Consider the following 21855-nt stretch of genomic DNA (forward strand, 5'->3'; position numbering starts at 1 on the left):
GACATATTGCTCTAAATTTCATGAAATTGGGTTACATAGGATAAAAACAAAAGAGGCATATAAATTTAATGTCTGTTTATTGATTCACAGTGATTTATGATTCCTTAATATAATTTTCTTTACAGCCAAAATATTTTAAGTATTGATAAATTTAAAAATCAAGAATTATTAATTGAGCACAATCATCATAGCATTAATTTAAATTATTTTATTTATTTTTAATGTTGATTTATTTTTGAGACAGAGGGAGACAGAGCGCAAGTGGGGGAGTGGCAGAGAGAGAGGGAGACAGAATCTGAAACAGGCTCCAGGCTCTGAGCTGTCAGCACAAAGCCCGACTCGGGGCTCGAACTCACAGACGGTGAGATCATGACCTGAGCCGAAGTCAGAAGTCAGACGCTTAACCGACTGAGCTGCCCAAGAGCCCTGCATTAATTTACATTTAAAGTTAGAATTCATAGATAAAATCCTAACAAAGGAGCACAAATCAAAAATATCAGAAATAAGAAAACTGTATGGTTATGATCACATTAAAATTTTGAAATTACTGTTTCTCAACAAATTAGAATTGTTCATTTTTAGTTCATTAATTAAATATTAGGAATATACCGAAATTTTCGATTAAAGATTTCAAGAATTATTTCAAAAAGCTCTAGAACTTCCTTTCTTGCATCCTGTGTCTTCATTAAAAATTTCCATCCAGTCAATGACAACAAACCTGGAAAATATATAAAATTATTACATGTAAATTTAAGTTTATGCCCAATTATTGAAATGTTTATTTTAAGGAAAATTCTATGTATTTTTGCATATGAAAATTATATGCTCATTATATGATAAGCACACACATGAAGTTTTCAAATTTATAATTTATTGACCAACTCTTCATATAAAAATCAATAAGAAATGTAAATAATCAGAAAACTAGGAAAAGTACACAAACATGTTAAGAGTTGAACTTTGCAACAGTGAAGTAGCATTTTCTACATAACAAGCTAACATAAGTTATAGAAATTGCTATAAGACAATGGGTTAGAGAAAACAAGAAATGTTATTCAGTTTTGTGAGAAAAATGTAAACTCCTGAAAATTATTTTAAGTGCCACTGAACAATATATGACTCATTGATTTTAGTTCATTTTCTCTCTACAAATTTATTGGTAAAATCATAAATTATACCAAGAAAAATATACGTATCATGCCATGGTTGCCTTATTGTCAATAGCTTATAACAGAAAATAAAGCCTAGAATTATAGTTAATTAATTAAATGAAACATTACATATCCTTTAAACAGAATGTTTGGATCAATATGTCCTGATATCAAAAGAGCTTCAAGAAAATTTTTACTTAAAAAAATATAGTGCAGGGGCACCTGGGTGGCTCATTCAGTTAAGCTTCCGACCCTTGATTTTGGCTCAGGTCATAATCTCAGGGCTCTTGAGTTCGAGCCCCTCATGGGGCTCTGTACAGACAGCGAGGAGCCTGCTTGGGATTCATTCTCTCTCTCTCTCTCTCTCTCTCTCTCTCTCTCTCTCTCTCTCTCTCTCCCTCCCCCACTTTTGCTGCCTTTCCCACTCTCTCTCTCTCTCTCTTAAAAAACTTAAAAAAAAAAAGGGTAGGGCAGAGCAGTTTGATTTCATTTGTGCAAACAGCACAAGTTTTATTTATTCATATTGTTTTATATATAAATGAATTCCAGAAATTTGCACCACCTCTGAAAATTGGGCAAAGGGCCAAGAGATATAAATGAAGTGGTGAAAAAGATGACTTTTATTTTTATTTAATGTGTTGATACACTTAGACTTTTTAAGTTTGAATATATTGTACACACTTTAAAATAAATTAGTAAAAGTCACAGCAATTAAAATGCTTTTTAAATAGAGAAAAAATAAGTTAGCATTTTAAAAACAATTTTTGAAGAGAAGAAATATTTCAAGTTATATCTGTTAACATATGAGAGGTAGTAGTTTGAAAGTGTCCCGAGTACTTGGTCCCAGGTCTACCTCTATTTTCTTCCTACACTCTTTGGGGATGGGAGGGAGGATAATGCTTAATTTCCGTGAAGAGCTATTCTCAGAAACATCTTTTTCTCGTTTCCACGGAGATGGAGCATGTTACTTGATTGGTGGGTGAGAGCATTTGGTTCATGTTTCTCAGCTGGCTAGAGCTAACCTATTATAAAGTCTCAAGACCCAGGGATAGCTTTTTTTTTTTTCTATTTAAACTAGTGAGGAAATTGGGCTACTTTGAAATCTTCAGAGTTGATTAATATTGAGTCAGTCAACACACCCAACAAGAAAGCAAAGAGCTGACGCTAGATTTCAGACTTATCTAGAGTATAGATTTCAGTATATAGGAGGATGATGTATTAAGGAGAAAGCACAGGCTTTAAAATAATGTGCCAGAATGCAAATTTACTGTCTCCTTTACCAGCTAGTGAATTATTTAAACTTACAAAACCTCTGTTTCTTTACTGGCAAAATATTGGCAATAACGTTTTTTGGCACCACAGAAAAATGTTGTTAAAATATAGATTCCAGTTACTTAAAAATGCATGGGAAAGACAAAGATACAAAGGCATTATCATACAACTGGTTTCTAAACTCAATACTTTTGAAATACCAAACAATGATGATTACCCCCAAAAGTCAGCCTATTGAAACAGATTTTTAAGTTGGTCTATAAACTCTCTTCGGTGTTTGTTTACAAATGTTACTAGGTTTTTCCGTTTCATCTCAGATCAGAATTTGTTTTTTTGACATATTTACTTCTCTAAGTAAATAAATATTTACTTGTCAAAATATGTAGTTATTTCTTAGAGTTAATGTCAACGACTATGAGAAGCTTCTCTAAGTGAAGAATTCAATATGATTGCAGCTACAATATGATTGCAGCTTTTGGAAAGATTACCACTTTGGCTTACCTACACCAAGACCCATATGGGGAACGGCAAATAATAGGAAAAATACGGGGGTTGAAAGCAGGAAGGACTAAGAAGAGATGTTTTCTTTTACTGGGGACCTGCTATAAAAGACTCCAATTATTTACTTTGGTGCTGTTTCTGAAGAAATGGTTTCTGCCAGACCACAGTCTGCTACATAGTTGTTCATTTTATTTCCTTTTCTAAAAAAATGGCAGACTTTAACAATTCAATTGATCAACCAAATAAGCAGAGGCCTTTAAATTACCATATACTTTAACTGAATGAAATAAATTGTTTTCCTACCTGGTTATCAACCTTGTGTCTGGAAAAGCAGCAAAACCACTTTGCTCCAAAATTAGAAGGTGGTTTTGGAGGCTGTTCATAAGATGCCTGGTGTCTTCTAATGCCAGTCACGGAAGTGATCTTCATGAACTCGGTAACTTAATAAATGTAAAAATGACCTCCTCTATCAATACAATGTTGAGCCAGCAAAACCAACAAAGGTAGGGATTGCATAAAACAAGGGAATACATTTCCTCTTAGATAATGAAAGGGGAATATGTATGGTAATGAAATCAATCTATAATAAACTTGTAAAAGGATGATTCTGGTTTACATGTAAGCTTAACTAAATTGCCCATGTGTAAATGATTGGAAATTTTCTTCTTCTAACATAATCCCATTCATTATAAACTAAGTTGGTCTTAGTTTCTTATAAATCTCACATTTCCTTGAATTTATCTAGTACACCCTCACTTTATAGCCATTTAATTTATAAGCTGGGCCTGCCCAGCCTGACTATAAAGCTTCTCTTCAGAAAGATCCCAGATGGATTCAACAGAGGCCTCTTCCAGTAAAAATCTGCACTTTATAACAGTACACGAAAGAACACCAACCAGCCCTACAATATAAAAATCTTCGATTTCACATTATCACAGAAACAGTGCAATTTACTAACCATTCCTTCCTTACAGAAAACTCAGTAGCTCTAAAAATTTTTGTTCTGTTTCAAAACATTTCAATACTCATTAATTCCAAAGATCCAAACACCGTGTAACTTTGGCATTCTTGGAATCAGCAACTCAGGAGAGAGGCTGTGTTTAGGATGAAGTGAGTTGGATCATACATTGACAGAGACTTGCCAGATAATATAGAATTATTGAAAAAACTGTGCGAAACTTCTGTGAAGGTTTAAATTGCACTCCACAGTCCAGGTGTTTCCAACGAATCAGGGAACACCTTGCTTTTACCTTTGTCGGGAGTTTCAAAAGGCACTCTTTTTACTGCATCCAAAAAACCCATACATCCTGAGAGTATGTATAATATTTGTTAAGGTGCAAACAACAGAAACAATGAAGAAGGGAATACTGAGGACGACAATGTGAAGCAAGCCAGCTCCCGATGCGTAAGTCGGCCACATGCCCTGGCTGTTCATTATACGGGTACTTGCATCCACCTCACTGTGGGCAACTCCAACGTTCATGTTTGTCCCCCTGCTCCACTCTGGGCCGCTGGCTGGGAGCAGGACCAGGTCCATAGCAACAGGGTCTCTTCAAGGACGAATGCCAGTGCTCAACCCCAGTCTTGGCAACAATATTTTTGTGAAAGTATTGTAGTGATATTTATATATGGTAATAAAAAAAAACACCTGACACAATTTCAGGCACATGGTGGGTATTTAATACATAGGAGTTCCTTTCTACATGTTAACCTCTTAACTTTATATCACACCCATTGTGTACTTTTAGTTTAATGCAATAGATTATCAGATTTGAAGTTTAGCAAGTTTTTAAAATTGAGATATAATTGGCATATAACATTGTATTAGTTGTGGGTGTACAACATAATTAATTTTTCATTCATTTGCATATGGTGTAAGATAATTGTCCAATTTCATTCTTTTGCAGGTGGCTGTCCAGTTTTCTCAGCCATTTGTTTAAGAGAATGTCCTTTCACTATTACATATTCTTGGCTCCTTTGTTGTAAATTAACTGATCATATATGTATGGGTTTATTTCTGGGCTCTCTATTCTGCTCCATTGATCTATATGTCGGTCTTTATACCAGTACTCTTCTGTTTTGCTAACTACAGCTTTATAATATAGCTTGAATTCTGTACGGGATATGCCTTCAGCTTTATTCTTCTTTTACAAGATTGCTTTGGCTATGCAGATAAGTTTTCTTCCCTTTCTCTCTATCTTCTATTTTCTCAGACCTTGTAACACAAAGATTGGTCAACTTGATGTTGTGCCATAAATATCTTTAAGCTATCTTCATCACTTTTCATTCTTCTTTCTTTTTGCTCTTCTCATTGGATAAAATCCACTGCCTTGTACTCAAGTTCCTGATTCTGTCTTCCAGTTCATCCAGACTGCAGTTGAATCTCTCTATTAATTTTTTAGCTCTGTTATTATATTTTCCAGGTCAATGATGTCAGTTTGGTACTTTCTTATATTTTATATTTCCTTGTTGAAATTTTTATTTTGTTCATGAATTCTTTTCCTGACACCAGAGAGCATCTTTATGACCATTATTTTGAACTCTTTACCAGGAAAATCACTTATCTCCATTTTATTAAAGTCTCGTTATGAAGTTTTATGTTGTTATTTTGTTTGGAACATACTCCTCTGTTTCTTCATTTTCCTTGCCTTTCTGTGATGGTTTCTGTGGATTAGATAAAATAGTCACCTCTTCCAGTTTTGAAAAAGTGGACTCTGTGTAAAAGATAAATCTTATTCAACTCTGCCCTCACTCTTGGTTGTCTCTCAATCCTTTGTGATTGTCCAAGCAGCTTTCTTTGTTCTCAATGGCCCCTAGTAGTTGAAGGTGTGCCAAGACCTGTCAGTGTCCCAAAGAGGCAGAACTCAGTCAGCACCTAGATGCCAGATGATTTTAAACTAGATCCTCAGGTAGCAGCTTTTGTTTGTTACAGTCCTACAGAACCCATGAATTTAAGCCCTATCGGCCATCAGAGCCACACATCAAGGGGTACCCTCTGGAGGACAACTGAAGAAAACATGACACCATAGGTGTGCACAATTTCTTTCCAGGAGATATCTCCACCTTGAAATGAGACAGAGAGAGAGTGACAACAGTGCACCTACCATGCCCTCGGTTTCTAGAGAGTATTGTAGTATTAAATTAGAAGACTGCCCCTCAGTTCATAGCTATTAAAATGAATAAATGGGCCTCTTTCATGAAAAGATTGGATATGTTTCAGTTTTCTTCATCTGCTCTGCACCCTTGGGAATTTGCCACAGTGAGTCTGCACAAGCCCTTTAAGAACTGTCTCTTACTTGGCTATAGCCTCCTGGGTCTTGTGGATACAAGCCCTGTTGGCTTTCAAAGCTAGATGCTTTGGGCACCCATCTCTCTCACATGGAAGTCTTAGACATTGATGTGCTAGATGTGGGATTCCAAACCCAGCACTCCTTAAGGAGAAGCTGGGAGTTGTGAGATCCCTCCCGATTGTGTGTCACCTCACCAAGGCTGGGGTTCATGGCAAAATTGTGTCTCAGCCTTTCTTGCTTCATTGTGGATTTTTCTCTCATTTTTTCAAAGGGTAAGAGTCACTTAGCTAGCTTCTGGATTTCTGTCAGGTGAATTGTTCTGTATGTAGTTGTAGATTGGGTGTATCCATGACAGGAGGTAAGTTCAGGAGCCTCCTATGTCATCATCTGCACTGAAGCTTCAGAGATGCCCAAGCTCATTTCTTCCCCCTCTTTGTACATCATACTTCAGCCACCAATTGTCCTCATTTGAAGAAAGGAGGAGGTAGTGACCATTGCAGCAGAAGAGTGGGGAGTAACGACCTTCTTGGTCAGGTTGGAGGCAGCCAAAGGGGTGGCTGGCCTCAGCCTTGAATCTTAAAATTTAATAAGTTTTTAAAACATTTTAAATTATATTAACATGAATCATCAGCGTTTGACAGTTTTGAATCTTCATTCAGTCTTCATTCCTTATTTTAAACATCACCCATGGGGGAAAAGTAATAAAATCTAGGCAAGCTTTTTTTTCTTACTAATTTATACCTAATAATATTTTCAACTTTAATATGAGCTTTACTCTTAGAATATGTATAGTCAAGGATTAAAACTTATGCCACTATAGACGAAGAGATGGTTCAGAGTTTTACATAATTAAAAATGAAAAACTCCATGCCAATTCTTACCATGAGCAAAAGTGTTAAAAATAGCTAAATTGAAGTCTGAAAAGGTTAATTTTATTTTGTAGATTAAATTTAATGAGGCGACCTGGGTGGTTTAGTCAGTTAAGCATCTGGCTCTTAATTTCAGCTCAGGTCACGATCTCATCGTTCAGTTTGTGAGATCAAGTCCCATGTCTGACTCTGCTGCGACAGTGCAGAGCCTGCTTGGGGTTCTCTGTCTCCCTCTCTGTCTCTGTCACTCCCCAGCTCATGTGCATGCGCAGACATGCCTATGCGCGCACTCTGTCTTTCTCAAAATAAATAAATAAACTTAAAAAATATTAATGAATTTAGCTAAGGTTTCCTGTAGCAAACACTTCTGGAGACTAAAAAGTAGCTAAATGACACTTTGAAACTTTATTGCAAATGTATACATATATTTCTATTGAAGATGAATTTAAAATGCTTATTGTTGAATTTGTTTTTCACTAATGCTTTGTTTTCAGTACATCTGCTTTCCCCATCCTCTGCTTATTTGAAAACTCCAAGACCTTTGATACTGTGATTGAATTCTGAGGGTCACTGGGAGCATGGAGAGCAAGAAGGACAACTAGATGATAGTGAATGCCTTGTTATACAACATCTATGCAATTATACTATGAAGGCTCACCAATTTTTCACCAGTAGTTTTTAACATTTCTTTCTTGTGAAAGCAATTCAAAACTGCCTGATCTATCCAAAGCCAAATTTCAGTAAAACCGAATCTTGGAATAAAATCTTGTAGTGTGGTACCTTCAAGCTTTAAATTAAATAACTACCAACTCCCCCACTCAGTTCTTTGCCTTGTACATCTTAAGAGGAGAGATCCAGTTTATACAACCCAGGTCTACAATGCAATTTTACCATCTGATACTTTGGCAGAGATGGGCAAGTGACTACCAAAATTCATGCTCCTCCTTTCATGGTGCTTAGTTCTTGGACAACAGTTTAATTCCCTATCCCACTTGCTTCTCCAAACACTATAGCATGTTGCTACTGGTGGGGTGTAAATAACATAGAAGGCGGGGATTGGAACAACCACAGATGGAAGGAGCCTTAGTCCTCTACTGATTGTGTAAAGGGAAACTACCATTGCTGAGAATATTGCAGGAAACATTACTGCAGCAAGAAGAAACTGCAATTGCATGAAGGCCTTCCTTAAATGTTTGGGTTTATTTTTTACTCTAATGCAAGTAAGTTTTCAAAAACATACATTTCATGTATTTATGTTTACTCTGCTTTTATATCTTTCAGATTCATTGAAGGGATTTAAAGCTAGTAATATTTTAATTATGTTTTAAGCTTGGTTCACTGCATAAGAGCATATCTGGAAAATTGAGATGATGTGGTTATTCAAATGTGTAATTATGGATTCTTTCTATTTTTTGCTTTGATAGGAGACCCTATAGCTGAGGAGCTGCAGCAGAATACCTCATCCGTGACTGGTAAGGCCAGATGAAGAGAGCTCACATAAGTCAATTTGCTAGTTTTCCCCATTAAATCATTGAAGATTTTCTTTTGAGATTTGTTTATTTTTCTGAATTTAAGAGCAACAGAGGCACCTGGGTGGCTCAGTGGGTTGGGAGTCTGACTTCAGCTCAGGTCATGATCTCATGGCTGGTGGGTTGCAGCCCTGCATTGGGCTCTGTGCTGACAGCTCAGAGCCTGGAGCCTGCTTCGCATTCTGTGTCTCCCTCTCTCCTTGTCCCTCCCCCGTTTGTTCTCGTTCTCTCTCTCTCTCTCTCTCTCTCTCTCAAAAGTAAAATAAATAAACTTTTAAAAATATTTCAAAAGAAAGAAAGAAAGGAAGGAAGGAAGGAAGGAAGAAAGAAAGAAAAGACCAGGGGCGCCTGGGTGACTAAATTGGTTAAGCATCCGACTTGGCTCAGTCGGTTAAGTGTCCGACTTAGGACATGACTCAAGTCATGATCTCATGGCTTGTGAGTTCGAGCCCCGTGACAGGCTCTGTGCTGACAGCTCAGAGCCTAGAGTCTGCTTCATATTCTGTGTCTCCCTCTCTTTGTGCCCCCCACCCCGGCTCGTGCTCTGTCTCTCTATCTCTCTCTCTCAAAAATAAATGAACATTAAAAAAATTAAAAATAAAAATAAAAAAGACCAACATATAAGGGTTTTAAAAAGGGAATACTATCACAACAGCAGCAAAGGAATGTATCTCGGTTTGTAGATGAAAAGTGGACTTGAAGTAGCCTGGTGGCCTTATGAGTCAATAAAGATGCGTAAGAAAAGACAGTCCTTGATTGGAAGGACCAAAAAGTGTGGAATGGACACCCATAGGTAATCGTGACTTTCTTTAAGAGTATGTGTTATAACGACCTTTATATCTGATAAAATCATTATATCTTCCTTTATTCAATGAAAATAGTAGTTTTCTTCAAGCTTTTGTTTTTAAGGGCCTTACCTGAAGAGTTATCCAATCTGGGAAGAAAACTTAGAACAAGCAGGACAGCGTTTTGAAAGTCAGTAAAGTCGCTGATGAAAGGGGCTCTATCCCCGTTAACAAGCATCCGTGGTGGCAGGCCTTTCTGGAATTCATGTGTAATAATCAAAGTTGTAGGAAAGAGGGATGCAGCCAAGTATTCCACAGCCACACACCAATTTCTGCCAAAGTCTGCTTCTGGTTTAGAATAATACTCCAGCCTAAGAGACAAGTGGGAACATGTACAATTATAATTAGTCCACTCAGAATTTCAGCTTCATTGTTTTTTTTTTCTGGTTTTAAGTTTTTATCTAAATTCTGATTAGTTAACATATAGTGTAATATTGGTTTCAGGAGTAGAATTTAGTGATTCATCACTCACATATAACACCCAGTGCTCATCACAAGTGCCGCCCTTAATACCCATCATCCATTTAGCCCAGCTCCCACCCACCTCTTCTCCAGCAACCCTCAGTTTGTTCTCCATACTTAGGAGTCTCTTATGGTTTGCTTCCCTCTCTTTTTTTCCCCTTCCCCTATGTTCACCTGTTTTGTTTCTTAAACTCCACACATGAGTGAAATCATATGGTATTTGTCTTTCTTTGACTGACTTATTTTGTTTAGCATAATATGTTGTAGCTCCATCCGTGTTTTTGTAAGTGGCAAGATTTCATTCTTTTTTATGACTAATATTCCATTGTGTGTGTGTGTGTGTGTGTGTGTGTGTGCATGCCACATCTTCTTTATCCATTAATCAGTCAGTGCTCTTTCCATAATTTGACTAAAGATCATCTTCTGCCAATAAACTGATAATGTAGTTCTTAGTTTTAGAATGTGATGACTTGGGGCACCTGGGTGGCTCAGTTAGTTAAGCATCCAACTTCAGTTCAGGTCATGATCTCACGGCTTGTGAGTTCGAGCCCCACATCAGACTCTGTACTGACAGCTCAAAGCCTGGAGCCTGCTTCAGAGTCTGTCTCTGTCTCTCTCTGCCCCTCCCCTGCTCGTTTTCTCTCTCTCTCTCTCTCTCTCTCATATAAATAAACATAAAAAATTTAGAATGTGATGTTTTGAGCTGCTACCTTTGAAGATATGAATATAGGTAATTAAAATTTTGAACTTGCAAAGGACCATTTCATCAATTGTTTATATTTTATTTTGAATTTTTATCTCTTTTAACCACACTTTACACTTATAATTGAATACCATATAATGATCAGATAGATGTTAGATCATGACTAAGTAATACTCTTTAGAAATGTGCAGATAAAAATAAAAAGTTTGCTAGACTGAGATTCTTTTGCAACACTATTGATTTCCTGAAATGAGGAGGCCCCTGAAACATTGAGCATCCTAGAAAAGGTGACGTCTGATTTTCTAAATACATGGATTTTTCTCCTACTGGAGAAAGTATGCTAGGAAGCCAAAAGCTCTCACCTAATTGGGGAACACATTATTACAGTAGAAAAGTTAAGAGGGTAGTAAATAGTTTTAACTCAAGTCTCCCGTCCTCAATAGCTGTCTAAGTATAGTGAACAACTTGAACTTTGTTCTTTTAACAGAATCATTCCCCCTGTCTATTCCTTGCTTTGTTGTCTACACCTGTCTACACCTACATTCTCTTTCAAATCACATTAGATTTCACCTCCTTCACAAAGTTTCCTCCTCCTGTGTAGTCCCAAAGCACCATTTCATTCATTTATTTGAAAGCTATTTTCCCATTAAACTATTTTCTAATTTCTCTGTTTCCACAGCACATATGTAAGGATCATTAAATAGATAATGCTTGCATTATGTTTGTCAATGTTCAGTAAACCATAACATAACCCAGAGGAGAAAACTTCCTGTATGTGGCTCCCATGCTCATGGGCTCCTCTCTGTCTCCAACACCCAAAAGTAGAAGAGTGGGTTCAGTGCATCCTTGGTGAAAGAAGATCTTGGTTTGGATTTGCAGGTGACTACTTTTACTCACATGATACCTGACTGTGAAATAAGGATAAAAACAAGTGTAAATTCATAAGGATTTTGAGCAGTGGCCACAAGGCCCTAGGAACAGTGGATTAAATAAACTGCACAGGAGTCAGAAACACTAGGAAGGAGGTGAGGGTACCAATTCAAGACACAGAGGCATATAAGCAGAAGTGAAATTAAGTGGAAGCCTTTCAAATGATATAATTGAATGTGTTATTGGACAATTTATCTAAGAAGTCAGTTAAGATGTAGTGAAGTAAAAAAATTAAAATACACCTTAAAAGGCCCATTTTCATTTAAAATACAGATATGCACGCACCAGCCAATCTTAGGATTCAAGACCACAGAGTTTTGAGTATATGTAGACAATACAGAGGTCAGTATTGTTTCATGTATATAAAAACCCTAATATACTCTTTTGCCTAAAAAAGTAACACATGAGATTTGAAGGAAGTGCCCCAGTGTATAATAGATTGTGAACATGGCCCCAATTTTTCAAAACTCTTCATCTCTGTTTTTTGGTATATTTTTCCAGTGCTCCTTCTCTGCTACATTGGGAGGAGGTGGGAAGGAAAGAAGCATCACTCTCTGACTCCAGCTCAGTCAAAGGATTTGATTTGGCCAATAAGATATTAATCAACTTGACAGTATAAGTTTTGCAATATGTTTTCGCAATTTGGTTTCTCTCTTTTGCCATTCTGCCATCACTATGGGAAACACTCAAGTTTGCCTGCTGGAGAACGAGAGACACGTGGAGCAGAGCAGAGCTTCTCCATTCATCCCTGTGATGCTGATCAAAATCTAATAATATGATTTGAGCCCAGAAAAAATCAGCAGACCTGCCAGCTGAATCTCAAACATGTGAAGAATAAACACTGCTATATGACATTGAGGTTTAATAGTTATCAACTGTGCTACATTCTTGTAGAAAAAAACTAAACGAAATACAGGACAACACACCTAGTAAACTGTAGACTTTCAACAGCAAAAGTGAAGCTAAAATTTAATGGAGATATGTTTTCAAAAATCTTAAGTATTACCAGCCTAGATCTCTGTAATTGCCCTAAGCCTCAGTCAAAACTCATGATAGAATAAGAGTATTTTAAGAATGCAAATCATTTCTCATACAACAACAGTTCTGAATTGATTGGTGTATAAGTCCTAACAAACAAAGTAATCCAGGAAATAGATGTGGGAAACTGGAAATGGGTGATTCAACACACACACACACACACACACACACACACACACGAGATAAAAGGAATCCAGTACAGTTATCAGAGACCTAAGAATCATATCTGACCACCTAGGCAGAGTAGAGCAAGTCAACAGTTCTGAAGGAAACCTCTTCAAGAAGAAGAAATTGATATAATCCTGGATGCTTTTGAACATTTTGAGAAGAAATTTCCTTGGTTTGGCAATTTGAAGTAATTAGTGTTGGGTACAATAGAAAAAGGATCAACTCTAAAGGGAATAAGATAACAAGAAAAAATAAATACTATCAGTTAAGTACATGTGATGTGAATAGTAATTAATAGTCAAAATAATGTAACCATCGAACACAGACCTAACCCAAATCACTAAACAATTGTACAGAGAAAGTGAGAAGTAGGAAGAATTTTTGTGGAGTGAGGGTAAGGGGAATGAGGTGGTAATTTTCTATGGTCATGAATAAAAGGATAATACCTAAATCTTCAAATCAGGAAATGTTTTAGAACTTTTCATTTTTAGAAATATAGTACCAAATACCAAAGTAACCAGTGGTTATGGTGGTATTCTCCCTAGATACAGCTGTTTCATTTCTGTATGTATTTTTGGTGGGCAAGATGACAAAACTTCATAAAACCAATTGACTCCTTAAATCATTGACATATAAGAAGTGGATAATATACAAACTAAAAATAATCCAAAACAAAAAATAAGAGAGAACAGCTGAATTCAATATATAAAATAAAGAAGGAAGGAAGGAAGGAAGGAAGGAAGGAAGGAAGGAAGGAAGGAAGGAAGGGAGGGAGGGAGGGAGGGAGAGAGAATGTCTGACAAATTCCAGAAGTAACCTTAGCAGCAGCTGCAGGAAAACTCTAAGGATTATCCACTGCTCTAACTCCTAGGATAGGGAGGTGCTGATCATACACACCTTCCTGCTAACCTACCTAAGAGGAATGGAGAAAAGGCATGAATGATATTTTGTTCACTTAGTTGTTCCCCTGTATGACTCATGTCTCCCAAGGATTTAAAGATTCTTCATAAAAGAAGTAAATATTATATTTTATTTCTGCTTCATTATACATTGAAAAGGTGGAAGCATATTTTTTCTTGTTTAATAGCTTTTAATATCTTTTCAGAAGGGAAGAAGCACTTTGGTAGTTACTGATCTCGTAAAACTAGGCCACATACATTGCAGGCAGTATAGTTTACACATAAGAGGATGAGCTATGGAGTCACAAGAAATTTAAATACTAGCTCTGCCATTCACTAGCTGTAAGATTTTAAGCAAGTTACTAAACAGCTCAACCATATACTCATGATCCAGAAAAAGGAGCTATTTTGAAGTGAGATATTATGTTAAGATACTTAGTGAAATTTCTTTTACTTATTGTACTTGAGAAATAGTAACTACTAAAAAAATTGATTTAAGAGAGTCATTTGTTGACATCTAAATAGAAGGTCAAGTAAGAAGGAGAGAATTTTAGAGAATAAAAAGAGTTAATGAAAACAATTTTCTTAGTATAATTAATGAGGAAAGTGCTTCTAACACTATCCAAAAAAATTCAGGTAATATGCTTGTGATCAAAATACTCATATAAATATTTAAAGTTATTCAAATTATTCACCAAAAAATTCATATGATCTATGATCTTGAAGCAGCTTTTAAATAAAGTTGGCCTGTTAAAAATATGATATTCTTTCAAATGTAGCTCCATTACGTAAACAGCAATAAATACAATAAGTTAAAATGTCTGAGACCACAAGAGACAGGAAATATACCTATAAGAAAAAAATTCCTATGATCTTGAATTTTAACTAAAGTCCTTTTATGTTTCAATAGGCACAAAGTTGCATTCTATAGTGATTTATCCTTGTATATGAACTGAAACATCTATAAATTTAAAAAGTAATCTAGAAAGATGACTTTTGCTATCAGTCACATCTTGAGGTTGGCAATTCCCGCCTGAAATCCTTGTCTGATCATCTCATTCCTATTTCCTGTCATCAGAATAGAAAAGCAGTTGAGTTACAACTTTTGTGGTGGCTGCAGCCTGAAATCCTATCACTGATAATGCCAAGGGAGAAAATCCCATTGCCCAATTTAATACCCAGTTTTTGAAGCCATACCAATAGGTAAAGGACGAAATCTGCTACTTAGGTGATTCATTTACCTTTACTGCCTGATGGAATCAGTGGGAGAGACAACCATGAAATAAGAGGTCCTCACACATTCCTTCCTGGATTAACCAGTCTACTTACACAATACCAAGGACCCTGATTTTTTTGTTCCTGTTTTTTACCATATCCAGATTTCTCCCCGCTATCTCACTCAAAGTGGTTGATTTCACTCCCAGATAGTGTCCACTTTGGGGTGTTTCTGTGAAAGTGTTTTTGAAACTTCCATTTTGAAATCAGTTGACAGAGTAAAACATATTTCCCTTCATAATGTGAATAGGCCTCATCCAATCAGCTGAAGGCATGAATAGAACAAAACATTGACCTTCCCTAGAGTAAAAGAGAATTCTTCTGGCTGATGGCCTTTAAAGGGGAACATAGGCTCCTTCTGGTTCTATAGCCGCTGTCAATCTTTGAACTTGAACTGGGAATCATTCACAAGTAAACAGAAATCATTCTTACACTTTCACATCTAGGTGTATAATAACTTCTAGATGTATATGTGCAGTGGCTTAATAATCTTTTAAGCTATCTTGTGCGCTAACCCTGATGGTAGTTGATCTTGTTCCCTAATTATGTACCTACCATATTATGTGTCTGTGGTCAAAATAATGAAGATAATTTATTTTCTTTTTTTATGTAGAGAAATTGGTTGTATGTTTTATTTTGTTTAATTGGCTAGTTGTTTCATTAGTTATTGGTTGATTAGTGCAAGATTTTTTTTCTCAAAATTTTGCCCCTTTCTTCATAAAACATTTTTTAGTCTAATCACTCTAAAATATTTAGGCCTCATCATTAAAGTACCCAATGGCTAAAATTGTTTAATAAGAAGATTGACAACCACTTTAGAAGAGTAAAAAGGCATAAATAAAGCAAAAAATCATTCGCCATATTAAATAGAAATGATTTGGGATCCATTCTTACCTATCTTCAAATATTTTGCCAGCATTTTCCAGGGTTGAGGCATGTGCAGCCCACAAGTACTTCAATAGGTCTTCGAAGCTACTAGAAGGATACTGTAAATGCTGTAGCAGAGGAGAAACTTTTTCGTATTTAAGAAAATATAACAATTCTTCTCCCTACAATTTCATCTTACTCCCATATATAATTTAGAAGTATTCTACATGAGGAATTTTGTTTCTAAGAATTTTGGAAGATTTCAGTGACTAATACTCCATAGAGTATAATAAATATCTATTACAAATAGTAATATTGAATGCATCTATAAGAAATGAACTACAACAATTTTCCTGAGAGTCAGTATTTTATACTGGTCAAGAGGATTTTGTTTTTGGGTTGTTATTTGTTTTTCTGCTATCACAGTAGAAATTACCACAAAATTTTAAGATTAAGAAAAAGGGGAAATTTTTATTAGAATATTTAATTCAATCATATCTAAAAAGGTGAACTAATAATCTATAGAACTAGTAAATTTATCTTTTCATTGTGGATCTAAGCCTACATCTATGTTTAATCGGTTTGTATTTTGCTCATTGAATATTTGGTTTTGATTGCCACATAATTACTTAGTTCTACCAATATATGATCATTTGTTAATTCCGTTGAAATAAGTTAATTGACGGCTCTGAAAACCAACTCCATAATTGTATTTCTCCCAAGGGTTAACCCTTGATTGACATGAAGTTTCAGTTAACCAGAATCATCTTTTCATTCAGTAGGATATCTTTTGTGCTCTCACATTTATGTATAATTTATTTGAAACGTGTGGATAGACTTTGTGTTAATACTGTATTGGTTCAGAGGGTATTAATGACCTGTAGTGCCCTGTTGCAATATTATAATATAACTTGCATAATAATTTACATTTTTATACCTAAGAAAATATTATATAATGCACACAAATAAACCTAGACAAAAAGCATTACACAAAAAAGGACATTCTCTTACCACCTCCTAAGAAAAGAAATTATAAAATTTAAAACAGCAACCTGGTAAAAGGCATTCCACTTGCTCATTATTTCAGGAAAGGATGACTGACAACTAGAAACATTAAGACAGAAATTTGTCTGATCCTTGGGTGGTGGCAAAAGGATGACTTCGTCTGATGATATCCCCATTATGCCAGAATCAACCGCAGCAAGGAAGGGTAATGCACATAGAAAATAATTCATATCTATAGGAGCAAAATACTTATTATTACCACAAGCACTAACAAAAGGTGATAGACAATATTTTTAAGTAATCTGCAAACAAATAAGCAAAACTTCACAGATCCAGAAAGCTAAAAGTTAATCACTAGCAAAAAGAAAAAAAATTGAAAATCCCCCTAAGGATCACCTACATAATTAAACATGTTTTTGTTAATAACCCTACAATCATAAATAAACAGAGACTCATGCAGTTGCCTTTAATATTTTAAATAAAATTAATCTTAATATTTAATATTAATTTAATACTATTCAATATTCTCTTTTTTCAAAACATTAGGTAAAAAAAGGAAGAAAGTTATCTACTTGTGCACAGAATGATACACCTCTAACTGAGGTTTTATCATAAAATGTAATTTTTTTCTAAAACATTTTAATGTGAGTATAGTGTTGACATTTTGTGCTTTGTATTTAGCCAAGTTTAATGTGCAACCATGGTATCACAAAGTCTTTGTTTTTAGGTCTTAAAGCAAACATCTTGGATAAGTGTTGACAATGAATCTTTGGATAATTAAATTGACAAACGAATGGAGGTTTTTTTTTATTTCTTTCTAAATATAACCTACTCCAGCAGATTCAGACATTATAATTTGGATGGCTATAAAGCTTACACTGATTCTCACTGGTGATGCAGAACATTTTTTATCATAGACACTCATTAATGAATGTAGTTCTCTGCCCCAGTGGAGCAGCTGATACTCCAAACTACTAAATCAATCTAAGAATAAAGAAGCCTGAAATCTAGTGCTGGGGCCACGACTACTTGTGTGTCTTTGCAAAGAACAAGTCGGTGCTGTATTAGAAAAATATGTAAAGGTGTATGTGATGTGTGTCACTCTAAGAAAGTGAAACTTAATATATTCTTGTTTCTAGTTATTGGGAAATACATCTAAGGAATTGTGTATAAATTAATTGTATTACTAAAGCATAAAATAGAATGAAAGAATTAGAAAATACCTTCTAATTATTTTACTATTAAATATCTGGTTGGAATTATATTCATAATAAATAAATAATTATCTGGTTGAAGCCTTAGATTTCTCATTTGATAAATTGATTTGTGGTAGATCACTCTGACATGTTTATGGTTTAAAAGTTAAACACATTTGGTTTGAGCAAAATGAGAAAAAGCCTTATTTCCTTCTTCCCTCATTTCTCATCCTTCCTCATTCTGGAGACTCCCTCTCACTCATGGGATCTCCCACCTCACTTGCCAGTGCTGGACTTTCAGGAGCTGTGGTCCTTTGCAGATCCTTGTTTTAGTCCTTCTATTAAAGGTGAACATGTCTTAAGGAATCATTATTGACATTATGGCTGTTAAATTCTAGAATGTGGCCTAAGGGCCACAAGGTACATGATGAAATAGATTCCTTCTTACAAAAGAATAGTATTGTTTGGTCTCTGTCCCTAAGATTTTAGGTTGAATACTTTCCTTGGGGGAAGGTTTTTACCTGTTTTGCCATTTAAATGAACCTACCAGCCCACCAACTGTCCACAGAGATACACAGAAGATCTCCAGATTCATAGCCACAGTCTTTCCTTCGTCTAGGATCAGCTAATCTTCCTAGAAAAGAGAGGGTGCAGGGATTATTTATTATATGCTAGTGTTAATTCTTGAATATCAATAAATATTTTGCTTTCATTTTGTCTCTTTCTTTTTCATTGATCTTCAACGACTCTCTCCTGCTCACTCCCACATTCCTTTCCTTTTCCTGTCCCTTTCTTAAACACACACACACACACACACACACACACACACACACACCCTACACTCAATCACATGTTCCTACACCATGCTGTTTCCAGGTCTGTCCTTTGGCTTAATATTAGAATAGAATGGACCTAACTAAACATTGGAATTTTTTTTAACTGGGCATTTATTTTCAATATGCAACCAAGCCTGAGAAACACTTCATTAGCTCATTCTTTTATTTCCTAGTAGATTTCATTTCTATTTCTGCAGTAAAATTTCATCCAGATTTCAAGTCTGTTTAAATTCATTTTTTCCTGATTACTCCAGCTGACTCCACAATGCCCCTTGTTTTGCACTTTTAACTTTTATCCAAAAGCTGTTGTTCATTATGGAAAGAGCCTAAGTGTCCATCAACTGACAAATGGATAAAGAAAATGTGGTTTATATATATAATGGAATACTATTTGGCAATGAGAAAGAATGAAATCTGGCCATTTGTAGCAACGTGGATGGAACCGAAGGGTATTATGCTAAGTGAAATAAGTCAGGCAGAGAAAGACAGATACCATACGTTTTCACTCATATGTGGATCCTGAGAAACCTAACAGAAGACCATGGGGGAGGGGAAGGAGGGAAAAAAAAGTTACAGAGAGGGAAAGAGGCAAACCATAAGAGACTCTTAAATATTGAGAACAAAAGCTGTTGTTCATTGTTTTCCATTTAATTTCTACTATCTTTTCCTGTTTCAGTTGTGTTGTGAATTGTCTGAAAGTACTTATTCACACCCCACCTTCCCACCGTTGTAGCAAATACTGGATACTTACAAGCTCATCAATGGATGAGTTTAGTCAGGCTTGGTTCTGAGGTGCGAATGCACTGAAAGAATAAAAAGGGCATTAAACTACCAGCCCGTTTAGACTTTTCTCCCCTGAGGCTGGCCTGCCTCCCATAGTAGACGTTATGTTAGTGATGTCTCCTGGGCCAGGGTTGCTTTGACCCCAAGGAAAGCTAGATGAACAGGAGTAGCTTTGGGTCTCAGGACATTTCCTGACAAAAATGGATGATTTACCAACCTCAGTGACTCCTGAATATGACCACTGCTAAGACCTAAGGTAAACTGTTATCTCCCTGTATTTTTTCCCATCGGAATAAAACAAATTTCTTTATTGGTGCTGTTAACTGTATGGAGCAGGCAGGAGACACCACTCTCTTTTATGAGCTTCTTCTTTCAGCCACAACAAAAATGTCTTTTTAATTTGTGAACCCTTGGCCCACAACATATCTCCTAATTAAACACGAGAATGTATCTTCAGGAGGAATCAATAATTTGCAGAGAAATATCCTCATGAATGAGACATCACACCCTGTCTATATGTCCTTTCTTCATGTAGAGGTAATCACAATTGGAACTTTAAAAAATGCAAGTTAATTTGACCTCGCCTTCTGTTTTGTTTTTTTTTTATTTTTTTATCCCACCCCCTTTTTTTTTTTTTTTTTTATCTTGCCTTCTGTTTTTAATGTATAGCCTTTTGGCTGCTTTGTTCATCTACGTGCTTAGGATGGTATCTGGCACCTCGTGGAATTTCAATAAATACTTGTAGAATATTCAATAGATTTGATATGAAGTCTTTTTTTTTTTAATCTGCAACTATACCTTATTCTTCACTGTGGTTTCTAGTCAAAACAGAAAACACATAAAAGAAGGATTTATGGAGAAGAAGAAGTAGAGAAATATGATTATGAGGGGGACAGAGGAAAGAGAAAAGAATCAATTTTCAAAAACATGGTATGGTATATACGGAGTCCTATTTCCCACATGGTTATATTGGTAGATCATTAGGATGAAAACAAGAGTCATTCTTACCTGTTCTAAATTGCCAGCCATTCTGGAGAGGTAATCCCCATAAAATATTTTGTTCATTGTCTGGTACAAAGTTTTCAAAATAACTGGCTGTCTTGTTCACTAGGATTTTATACATCCCCATTCTCTCAGTGTATACCCAGGGATCGATAATGTACTTTCCATTCTCTACCCTGTAGTCACTGAACTGACCAGGACTCTTCAACCACAGGGGGGGATACAGATCTGAGAAGTCAGATCCTGCTAAAGAAACACAAAAGAAATAAACTAGTACCCCGGCCCAAGGAGGAAGGAAAGCCATTGCTCCAAAGCTGCAGATTGAGATTGTGGCAAGACTTTTATAGGGAAATGGAGGAATGATTTTTTTTTTTTTAGTGCAGGACAGTCTTCCTGGAATAAAAGCTATGTTATTCTCTCTCATTTATGGCAAGGTATGCTGTGTGACTAAGTTCTGTCCAATTGATAGGAAGCCAAAATGTGATGTTGCAACTTTCAGGAAACCTACTTAAATGACAGTTTGTCCTTTCTTATTTGTTCTTTCTTCCTTCTGCTGGCTGGGATAACTTGATGCTGACAAACCCTCTTAGATTATGAAGTAGCAAGAAGGGTGGCAGAACAATAACATAGAAGAACCTAGGTCTCTGACATTCACAGAGCTCTAGACTACCTACTTTCCGACTACTTTTGCTAAAGTAAAAATGGAATTTTATCTTCTACAAGACAATTCTTTTTTGGCAGGATTTGTTGCTACCTGGAGAACCTAATCTGAACTGACACTCTAATTATGTCTTTTGGTATCTCTCTTCCTCATTTTCCTTCCTTAACAGTACTGTAGAAATAGTGTTACATACTCCTAAATCCACTAATTATCACTGTTTCGAGTTGTTTGCAGTTTGTGTAAAGGAAAATTTGGATAAGATTATTGAGAAGAAATTTTGTATTTGAATTTGAAGCACAAACACTAAAGCAATTCAGTGTATGTTTGTGTTTGAGGCACATGCATACATGCAATAATACAAATTCCAAAAGATCAATATGAGATGAGTGCTAACATCCTAATTTATAATACGGACACCGAGGCTGATCAGGTTCAAGGCACTGACCCAAAGTCACGGGATGCAGATGGAAAAACCTGATCCCAGGTGTGCCTGAGGTTAAAGCCAAGGATTTTGTAGGCTATGCTATACCATGCCACAAAATAATAATGCAAATAGTATTATAGAAAAAAAAA

At 35.8% G+C, this 21855-nt stretch overlaps 1 protein-coding gene and 1 pseudogene across 1 annotated transcript; both read right to left on the reverse strand.

Annotated features, from left to right (window-relative positions):
* Positions 1-436: 436 nt before the first annotated feature.
* LOC109248532 (protein LEG1 homolog) lies at positions 437-20925 on the reverse strand. The gene is made up of 6 exons (XM_053905389.1): positions 20628-20925; positions 18548-18634; positions 16852-17036; positions 15827-15927; positions 9530-9768; positions 437-718 (listed from the first exon to the last, which is right to left on the reverse strand). Exons 1-6 carry the CDS (start codon positions 20923-20925, stop codon positions 591-593), a joined length of 1038 nt encoding a protein of 345 aa, XP_053761364.1. The 3' UTR covers positions 437-590.
* On the reverse strand, positions 3943-4407 carry LOC109248544 (ORM1-like protein 1; annotated as a pseudogene).
* Positions 20926-21855: the final 930 nt, after the last annotated feature.

Source organism: Panthera pardus, unplaced genomic scaffold (assembly GCF_024362965.1).
Source record: "Panthera pardus isolate Hobbes unplaced genomic scaffold, ASM2436296v1 HiC_scaffold_17, whole genome shotgun sequence".
Lineage (NCBI taxonomy): Eukaryota > Metazoa > Chordata > Mammalia > Carnivora > Felidae > Panthera > Panthera pardus.